This window comes from Amphibalanus amphitrite, unplaced genomic scaffold (genome assembly GCF_019059575.1).
Source record: "Amphibalanus amphitrite isolate SeventyFive unplaced genomic scaffold, NRLGWU_Aamphi_draft 000496F_arrow, whole genome shotgun sequence".
Lineage (NCBI taxonomy): Eukaryota > Metazoa > Arthropoda > Thecostraca > Balanomorpha > Balanidae > Amphibalanus > Amphibalanus amphitrite.
Genome location: NW_024881990.1, coordinates 263959 through 274535, shown reverse-complemented (window position 1 = coordinate 274535; position 10577 = coordinate 263959). Strand labels below are relative to the sequence as shown.

General features: G+C 51.8%; 1 protein-coding gene across 1 annotated transcript; it reads right to left on the bottom strand.

Moving 5' to 3' along the window:
- Nucleotides 1-566: 566 nt before the first annotated feature.
- Nucleotides 567-10014, bottom strand: LOC122392669 (segmentation protein even-skipped-like). Its single transcript, XM_043387797.1, has 3 exons — nucleotides 9467-10014; nucleotides 3328-3605; nucleotides 567-1399 (listed from the first exon to the last, which is right to left on the bottom strand). The coding sequence occupies exons 1-3, from the start codon at nucleotides 9612-9614 to the stop codon at nucleotides 893-895; spliced, it is 933 nt and encodes a 310-aa protein (XP_043243732.1). The 5' UTR covers nucleotides 9615-10014; the 3' UTR covers nucleotides 567-892.
- Between the last annotated feature and the right edge of the window lie 563 nt (nucleotides 10015-10577).

Below are 10577 nucleotides of genomic sequence, written 5' to 3'. Positions count from 1 at the left end.
GGTCCGCTGTGCCTCTATCTCCGGTCCGCTGATGAGGCCGTCGCCGTCCGCCGGCCGGTGTCCCGCTGGGGACCACCCCGTGGACCTCTACTCTCCGACCCGTCTCTGGCAGCTGCCTATACATCCCAGGTGGTCAGGGGACACCACACCCTCGCCCCCGCCCCCGCCCCGGCGCAGCATTGTCTCCGCCCGCCGGCCGGCCCGGCACTAAATTAATGCCGGCGACATCCCTTTCACAGGACAATGGCGACCGGTGCCGAGAGCGACCAGCCGGCCCCGGTGGCCGGTGCGCTGACGAGATTGTCAGCTCGGCTCCGATTGTCACAGACGGCTGTGTTTGGCACGGGCGCACGCCAGCGCCAATTTTATGTGCGTGTTTTCCTCTCGTTATGTCTCGCTGTTACCGCGTTAGGCTCGATGCGAGCGCCAGAATATGGCTATTGAGGCAGATGTCGAGTGTGTCTGTCGAGCGGAAATGCAGGTTTTCATTTTTCTATCTCAATTGAGGCTGGTGCTATCTAGCATTTTGAAATATTTGATGTAGGTAGGGCTCAGCCCGAATAACACTCACTTGGTGTGTTTATTTGCAATATTTCTCCAACTCTCTATGAACACAACTTTGAAGATCTCTAACAATAGCTCAATATCTATCACGCATGCACTAAATCACAGATATAGCTGCAACATCGCTTCAGTCTTATTTGCAAACCCATCAGTCATTTCCTGGAGATTCAAGCTAGTCAAAACCATTACCTTGTTGTCTTCCAGCACATCTCCACCCAAAACAGTTTACATTTCTGAGTACCTCACACGAACAACGTATGTACACACCTGTTCATCTCAAGACAAAAACTCGCATTACTATTCGGCTCTCGCTCTACATTCCGAATCACTACTCGCCGCTCTCGAAGCCGTCCTTGTGTACTGAGGTCTCGAATGGTCGGAAGAATGTGCTGTGTTCTGGTGAGCTGCTGGTCACCGCCCCCGCCGCCGCCGAGGAGGCCACCAGCGGAGGTGAGAGGGAGCCGCGCCCGGCCGACCCCAGCAGCGGCGGCTGCGGCGGCGGCGGCAGCAGGAAGCCGGAGGCCAGGCTGGGCTGCGGCCGCAGTGGCAGCGCCGGGTACGGCGAGAAGCGGCCCTTGGCGGCGGCCAGCGGGCCGTAGTAGCCGGCCAGGTGCGGCAGCACGGCCGCCGGCGGGCCCCCCGGGTGACCGTGGTGGGTGGGGTGGTGGTGGTGGGGCGGCGGCGGCGGCGCGGCGCCGTACGGCCCGTAACCGCCCGAGGCCACGGCCGCCTGCAGCAGTAGCGCGGCCAGCGTCGGGTCGGCGAAGCGCGGGTCGAGCGGCCAGGCGGTCATCTGCTGCCGCTTGTGCTTCATCCGACGGTTCTGGAACCACACCTGGAGACACAAGAGACAGCGGAAGATGGTGAAGTCAGTCAGCCAGCATTCACTGGTAATTTTCGTCCAGGAGAATTAGCTTTCGAAATGCATTTCATTTGAATCCGACTAAATAAAGCATCTCAACTTGTACCAGAACCGACTTGGGTTCGAATCTCCCATTCATTGGCATCCCGTGTAGCCTGCACCATTCATTTCGCTGCAAGATGACTGATGTTTATAAAAGGCTCCCAAGCCGTCGCCCACCGCGAGAGAGGACTCCAATGAAGACTGATTGCCCACCAAGACGTTTAATGTAAATTGTAAACGAGCTTGATAAAATACGCCTGCGCAGCGAAGACAGACAGTTGCTCGGCGCTGAGGTGGCATTAATTAATATTGGCTTCCGGTAACATCGCAGTGCGTTCAGTCCCGTCATGACCCGACATGGACTGATAAACATATGTCCGACAGGTCCAAATGGCGGCGATGCGCGTGCCACCCGAAGAGACGCCCTCCCGGCTGCCGACTGCCCCAAGACCCAGTTTTACTATATGCACGCCACAGTGGTTACGTTCCGAATCTAAAATGTTGTCCGTTTGAGAGAACTGTGCTCTTGCCGTGTCTCTGCTCTGGTGCCTATGATATTTCGGAGAATAGGAAAATGGGGAGGAAGAGAATGTTCTTCATCATCTAACAGCAATAACTGGCTCCACGACTGGCATACATCAGCAGTGACCAGAAGGACGCTACAGTCAGTAGCCCCACCACAATTCTAACTCTTGTTACCCTCGACAAAACAAAAACCCAACCATGCATGCTCCAGCATTCGCCCACAGAGCGGAGGCACTCTCAGACACCGAGCAAATAGCGCTGCCTGGTCCGTTTGTTTGCTGAGTACCGGCTCTCCGGTAGGGCACCCCGGGGTCCGGACTGACACAGGATTAGGGCTCTCCCGGGCACTGTCACAATCAAAACGCCGGACAATTGATGACGCAGTCACCTCTCAGATAAACCTACAGTGATGGTCGCTTGACTCACTGGATGGTGAGCTGTCACGTGAACAGAGGCAATGAGAAGGTTTAGTCGGGAGATAGTGTAACGGATGGGATGCCTTAGGTTGACATGCAAACAAAATATAAGTAGAATTTTGTGATAAAATACCAATTGGTGTTGAATTATAGCGGGCGTATGTAAACTGTACATTTTGCTCAAATTTGTCCAATGTCTGACAACTCAAGGTGTACTTCGACCGCCATTCCAGGACTTGAAATGGTCAAACTCGTTTCTGAATGCATCAACGGTTTTGGGCACATTTACGACTACCACGACTCTCACGTCTGAAGTAAGCGATATTGGATCATTTTCTGGATAAAGATGGATGAGAATATTACTTAGAAACTTCTCGTGTGGTTAAATTATACAACTTTGGCTATTCTTTGCGAAACCGAACAGGGTGAAGGGTTCTGCTTACTCTGGGTAAAACGAGCGGCCGCGTTGTGAACCAGCGCATGGGCAGGGAGTGCCTACTAAATCTCAGTGAAACGGAAACAATGAGCGGCTAAATCCCTAAAATGGCATATAAAAACATCATCAAAACCATGTAATGGCCCAATTTCCTGTCATTATTGCTGGCACAAGTAAGTCAGCTGATACGTGACAATCCGTGCTGATACGTGATATCAGGGCGAGCTGAGCGCTGCAGAATTCATGGCGTTTTCACTGAGACGACTTTTAGTGTAGTCAGTGGGGTTAAAGTTCCAACACCCGAACAATTTTTTTTTGCCTGAATAATGCTTGTAAACATCTCTTTTGTTTTGAGTGATTCTTCAGTATTTTGCAATATCGTCGGACAACTGTAATATAATGCCTTACGACAAAGCGTTCTTGTCGCGATAAGATGAACATTATTAACGATGCATTTTTAATCACCCATGATCATAATTTACCTTTATGGTTCCCTCGGCGAGTCCGAGCTCCGTGGCCAGCTCGTTCCTCTTGGGTCGGCTGACGTAGTTGTCCTTGAGGAACTCGGCCTCGAGCCGTTTGATCTGGTCGGGCCTGAAGGCGGTGCGGTAGCGCCGGATGCCCGGGTCGGGGGTACCGCCGGTGCTGAGGTCACCAGAGGTCAGTTTGGTGCCGGATGGGGGTGGCGGGGTTGAGCGGTGCTGTGGGCGCTCCTCAGACAGTTGGTCGGTGCTGTCACACGACATCGCCATCTCTCGACCTGAAAACACAGACAAATCAGTCAGAAAAATACTCAGGAAAAAGGCGGAGACACGACGAGCCTCCATGTTTTGGAGTCTTTCGCACCCATCATCCTTATCCTTATTATCTTCAAGACCATCATCATCATCATTATCATCATCATCATCATTATTATTTTTTCCTCTTCCCTTTATCTCCACGATTTAATTGATTCATCATTGCCGTTAAATGTGTATCCCCTATATTTCAATCTAGACGTGACCAATGGGCTTACTATGTAGATGAATTCACATTTCTTTGTACAAGTCTGAGCATTAATAGCCGTTTTCACGACGGGCTATCCGGCGAATGCACCTGATTTGACCAAATCTGCACTTAATTTCTTTTACAGCGAATATCTTCATTTTATGAATTTATTTCAGTGTTTTAATCGATGATGCTCTCTGATAATATGACAAAGCAGGCATATAAGCAATTAGTGCAACCCTAGCTGATAGCTGCTAAGAGACACACTGAACCTGATTTGACCAAATCTGCACCTGATCTGTACCAGATGTGCACCAAACGTGTACCAGATGGCCGTCGTGAAAACGGCTAATATGTTGAAAACTGTCTGATTATCAAGAATTAAAAATCATCACAATGCTCAGCAGTGCAACGATCCGAAAATTGCACATCTCTTTTCGGTTGTCCCATGCAGTGTCGCTGGGTTTCCTGGGATTAGGGCTAGGACTGGGACTGAGAAGTGCGATTGAGACAGAGACCGCCGCTCCCCTCTCTGACCAGATCTGATCCCCCACCCTCGCTCCTCCCCTCGGTTCCCCGCTCGCCGCCGCTCTGCCAGCTCTGCTCCATTCGCGGCGCACCAATACAATTCCGGCGCACCGATACAATGCCGCCGCTCGATACAATCGCGGCGCCACGGAAGCTCGCTAATTGGCTCTGTAAGGCCGGCAATTTTATCACTGGCTGTAAACTTCTTGTTGCGATCAAGGTGTGCTCCGAGGAAGAAGGCAGGGAAGCGAAGAAAGAGAGGAGGCACACAAAAAAATGAAGGAGAAGCACGGTAAGGAAAGAGAAAGAGCAAATTAGGTAGCAATCAAGCAGGAATGATTAAAACAACGTCTTATGGTAGGCTGGGACCCGAGTATCTTATCTACCTATAGTTTCCATGAAAACAATAAAATGAGTTTTGATATGAAAGCTGGTTTAAAAATGCATCGGGATGTAAATCAAAAGAGTGACTTTAATTTAAGTGTAATTTGAAGTGTAAAATGAAATCCGTAAAGTAAACGTTATTGTTCTTAACCCTATTAGTGGCAGGGGGGGGGGTTGTTTTCATCCACCCCTCAGGTTTTTCGGGAATATCTCCGAAACCGCTGAAGCTACGATGCTGAAATTTTCTGACTTTTCCTAAAACTAAATTGGGCACATTCCCTGAAAATTTCAAGTTCATAACTTCACCAGGGGCGGCTCCAGATCACTGGGAATTGGGGGTCCTATTCGTGAAGCGAGTCATTTGGGCGAAGATCACGATGCTGCACCAGTTTTACGAACAGTGAATGAAAGGTATCATGTGATAACATATACAAAGTTATTGTGCATCCTCTTTTGACACGTTTTTGCTATAATAGGCGGATCCAGGCGTCCAAAAAGGGGGGGTTATGTTTTACCTCCCAACATAGGTGCCCTGACACCGCCTATGCATGACCAATACATTTGTAGTCGTTCTCTCATAAGAAAATTGTAACATAACAAGACCATTACCACCCTTTTTAGAAATAGTACCAACAAAAACCTTATTTACTATACTTTTTGTGTACCCCCAATCTCAATGATCTGTATCCGCCTGTGATTTTTGAAAATTCATATTTTTAGGATCCATGTGAATTCCTGGTTCATTCTCTATCGATCGGCAAAAGTTGCGTTATGATTGGTTCAGAAACCTGGCCGTGATAAACAGTCTAAAATGTATCTGCAATTTGCCCGTTTTTACCCCCCTCTACCCCCCCATTGACATTTTTTAATTTTTATTTTTTAGAAATGTAGATCACGTTCAGCGAAATCGAGTGCCGTTTGAATTTTGAAAATCGGCCCGTTAGATCTCGAGATATCAAGGGGGGTCGTAAACAGCCCCCCTGCCACTAATAGGGGTAGCCAGGAGCCTGCCACTAATAGGGTTAAATTAGGTAAATTTTCAGCATGTCGGAGAAAGTGACCTGTCTTATTTCTTGACTAGTTCCATCCCGAAAAATATCTAAAATGACAATGCAGGCTGTATAAAAAATGCAGCAACCTTCCACTTTCACCGGCTATTTACAATGCCATGATTTCAGGGACTTCACTGTCTCAGAAAGGTATCCGTGAGCCTCTCTTGCAATCACTGCAAGCCTGCTCATCAGTGCAGGTCGCCGGCAAGATCCTGTCGTCTCAGCAATGCCGTAACACTAGGAAAATTAATAAAACGCCCATTAACCGGCGATGACTGGCTCCGATCTGCAGATAAGCGTGACAGGGGTCGTGCTCAGGGCCATTATGCCGTGCACACAAACGTGACGCAGATCGGTAACGAGCGACATTATCTGGCGCGGCTGGTGCGGGCGGCGCGGGCGACAAAGCCGGCGCACGAGCACAGCGGCGCATTACGGCGCCGTAAGTATCACCCAGGGTCTGTGCGGGTCACCAGGCTGACCAGCGCGGGGAGGGGGAGGGGTGGGGAGGGTGCAGCACGGTATCCGGCGAGTCGATCATGAGCCGATCGGTCATTTATTGTCATTAGATGCTGCAGTCTCATCACCGCCGCAGTCCGCTAACGTTCGGATTGATGACGTCATCAGAGGTCAGAGGCGGCGCGGCGAGGCCAAGGCAGGCGGTACTCGGAGAGCTATTCCGCAGAAGAATGCCTTCCTATCGCGGCATCAGATACATAAACACCATTTCACTTAATGCCTTGAACGTCTAGTGCCCATTTCGTTCGCCCAAACACCTATCAAGGACTGTGTTTCAGTCTCCGCTGCTGCTGCCGCCGCCGGTGCAGGCGCCGTGTGGGGGTCCGTTCGGGCACTGGGTGGGGGGTCGGCGCCTGCCGCTCCTCCACTGACGGGCCGGGCGGTGAGCGAGCGGGATTGATGGTGCAGCGCTGACGCGGCGCCTCGCCGTCCGGAACTGACACCCGGACAGCAGGCAATCAGGCGCGCGCGTGACAATTATGACGCGACGCGCCGACATGGACCACCGCGGAGTACGCTCATCTGTGCACGCTGCGCGCTGTGCACTGCGGGCCATGCACCAGCCACGCTGCACAGTGGACCAGTCAATTACGCTGGTGGTTTCATCGCGTGCGATAGGCGATATCGTAATATCGTTTGAGCCCCGGGGCAGGATAAAAGCTTCAGACCACCTGAAGCATGGCACGACCACACACCTCATCGAGTTCGAAGCAACTCAGCTCCCAGCGCTTTTTTGCCAAATGCTTGAGTAAGCTGCATCGCACGACACCAAGCGCTTGAAGTATGCTGCACCGCACAACACCAAACGCCTGAATGATATGCTGCACCGCACTACACCAGGCGCCTGAATGATATGCTGCACCGCACTACACCAGGCGCCTGAATATGCTGCACCGCACTGCAGCGTGTGCCTAGATGACATGCTGCACCGCACAACACCAGGCGCCTGTATGCTATACTGCGCCGCACTACACCGACTACCGAGCGCCTGGATGTTATGCTGCACCGCACTACACCAAACGCCTGAATGATATGCTGCACCGCACTACACCAAGCGCCTGTATGATGTGCTGCACCGCACTACACCAAGCGCCTGAATTATGCTGCACCGCACTACACCAAGCGCCTGAATTACGCTGCACCGCAAGACACCAAGCGCCTGAATTACGCTGCACCGCACGACACTAAGCGCCTGGAAGCTATGCTGCACCGCAAGACATCAAACGCCTGAATATGCTGTGCCGCACTACACCAAGTGTCTGACACCGCACTACACCAAGCGCCTGAATGTGCTAATTTGGCATAATATCAAAAGTAGAAGAAAATACGAATCCCTTCATGCTTGGCAGCCTTCGGATTTCCTTCCACTGTGAAGTGCACACATCGAAATGCATCCCTAAGTAAAAGCATGCCGAAGACTATATACTAGAAATATTATCTAATAAGGAACTGTTAAAGACTCGCCTTATACTAAAACGGGATGGATCCCATAACTTTGTCCAGCGACCTAGACCGAGTGTATTGAAAGGGAAAGAGTCTAGTTTGGGATCCAAGTAAGGTCACAATAAAGGTCAGGGTCAGGATCAGAGCTGTTGCCAAGGCCCAACTATAGGCTCGGGGCGTAGCCGGGAACCGACAGTCGAATACAAAGTCGAACCCAATCAAAAGGGTCGAAACGTGACATGTATGTAGTTGTAGACGGGGTCGAATGGGGATTCAATCAAAGCAGAAAAGAATGCTGGGGTCAGGACTTTTGGTCCAGTCGGGGTCAGACCGGGGTCGAAGCTAGAGCCGGGATGGGACCCGGTTCCAAATCAGGGCCGGGTCAGGATTTGACCCAGGGTCGAAGCTAGGTCGCGTCAGGGTCGCACCGGGGCCCGAGCCGGGTAGTTCAAGCCTCGGTTAGAGCCGTGCTGGGTGTCGCACCATCACCCAGGCGGCGGGGCTCCGTCGAACTCCACCCTGGGTGGGACGACTGGCCGGTGTCAGTCGCTCGGCCCCCGGCGCCGACGACCCGCCCGGCGCCGAGCGATGAGATTGATGATGTGTGTCCCGAGACATGGAGCCGGGTGGCCGGCAGGCCGCTACAATATCGATCGGACATCCATACTCAGCAGATGGGACGTGTATGCAGGATGATGCCCAGTTCCGTGCACAATTAGTGATATACTTTTACCGGGATAATTAAAGGACTCACTTGTTAGGAGGAATGCTACCCATCCGGTATTCGGCCAAGTTCGCCCGATGGCAGTTGTTTATATAAATATGGACAGTGATGATGTCATGCAAATTTTAATGATGTTGAGGGTGCCATGAGACCGTAATGATGTCTGCTGGCGAAGGGGATGACGAGTTGCACTACAACAAAAACATAACACTCAGTGCTGCTGTTTACCTACCATAATATCGTAGGCAGTCGATTGCCAATTGGGATTTAAGATATGCAAAGTAACCTTATAACAGAGATCTTTGAATGTGGGGTGCTGACCCTTGTCAGGATCATTTGCGTATATCTATTTATCAAAAGGCTCGATTGTATTAGGCAGCTTGTAAAAATTGTCCTGGAACTCGGGTTTGCTTTTTAATAGATAATCACTGTTGATGTTCCAACCAACAGTGTTTTGAACTTTTGAGCACAAATGCCTTCAGTAATCATTTCAGCTATCATTAAAACCTTCAGTTATCATTTTTCGTTCGACATAGTGTCAGCAGCTCAGTCATTAAAGGTCAAAGTTAACGATTTGCCGACCAAGGTCACCTGCGTCGCTTGCATCAATTCTGCAGAGCAGTGTTACAACACGCTTTCTTTCATCAAGCCAACCATCCGAGCTATTCTTGCCTGTGACACGTGACCGCAGCTCAGAGACAAGCGTCCCGACAAACACGACACGCAGATCACTCCAACACCAAACACCCGAGTACAGTGGAACTTCTGATGGCGTTTGTCTGTCCCAACTTTGACTGTTTCATAGGTCTACCCACTGTCCAGGCCCAGCCCCTGACTCTCAGTCGGCCTACCCCCCCCCCTCCAACCCATCACACCCAGCAGATCCCAACCTACAGCTGAACTGTTCCTCAGATCTGCTCAGCTGACTCCATCCCCGAGCCCCTAAGCCAAACGACACTGCGCACCTTCCCTCTCTACACTCGCCTAGACTGGTGTCTGAGAGGTCAGTCGGGCAGCTGCTGCTGTCTGCGCTGACCTCCAGAGGTCGCTCTGGTGACCTGGTGACCTCTGACGTCCGGTGACTGGCTATGAACGTCACCAGCGCTCCGGGAGTCACCGTGTGACCGGACATGGTGAGTGACGGCTGCTGTCGACTGTTGCTGCTGCGACGATTGTTGCTGCTGCTGTCGACTGCTGCTGCTGCCTCTATGACTGGTATAACTGCTGACGATTGTTGTTGCTGACGACAACTGCTGCTGCTGCTGCTGCTGACGACAGCCGTTGCTGCTGCTGCCGCTCCTGCTGCTGTTGCCGCAGATGACACCTGCTGCCGCTAACGCTACCAACTGCTGTTTCTGAGTGTTGCCACTGAGCTGTCGGCGACGGATAGGGTTGGCCAGTGGCGGTGCCGGCTGACGGGGTTGGCTAGCGGTGGCGGCGGAGGCGGCTGGGCGGCCGGGCGAACTCCTCTCAGCACGTCCGCCGTGCACAGGTCGATAGCGCGCCGCGAGAGCCGACCGACGTCCCTGATTGGTCGAGCCGCGCGGGCGCCGACCGCCCGTTGGCTGAGAGCTGGCGCGACCGGGAGACCGTTTTGGCGCGGCGCGGCGAGCCAACCGAGGTCGGCCGGGCTACCGGGAGATGATGACAAATGTATCGAAGTTGTACGTGATTTGCAACAGGAGGTGTGCAGAGGTGGCAGGTGCACTAATGGGGTGACGGTGGCCCGCCTCAGGCACGTCGTGGGCCCGGCCTACCTGACTTGAGGAACGTAGTGTGCGTTTCGATTCTCGGCCTGTCACAATCTCTAAGTCGCTAAGCAGCTGCTGCCGCGAGCGCGCCTCGCACGAGCCACGATTTAATTCAGGAGTTACACAGTCTTACTGATGGGGCATCGGCGAAACTTGGCTGACAGTTGAGAAATATCTACCACTACGAGGCTCTGTAGATAATTGAAAACTTCATTCCGGTAGCCTGGTGAGAAAGCTGAGCTCTGATATTAAACTAGAGATGATGTTGCGTTTCTTGGCGAAGATAATCATTTTCTTCCAACTTCGGTACAGTAATGAAAATTGAATAAGGCATAGACACCGAT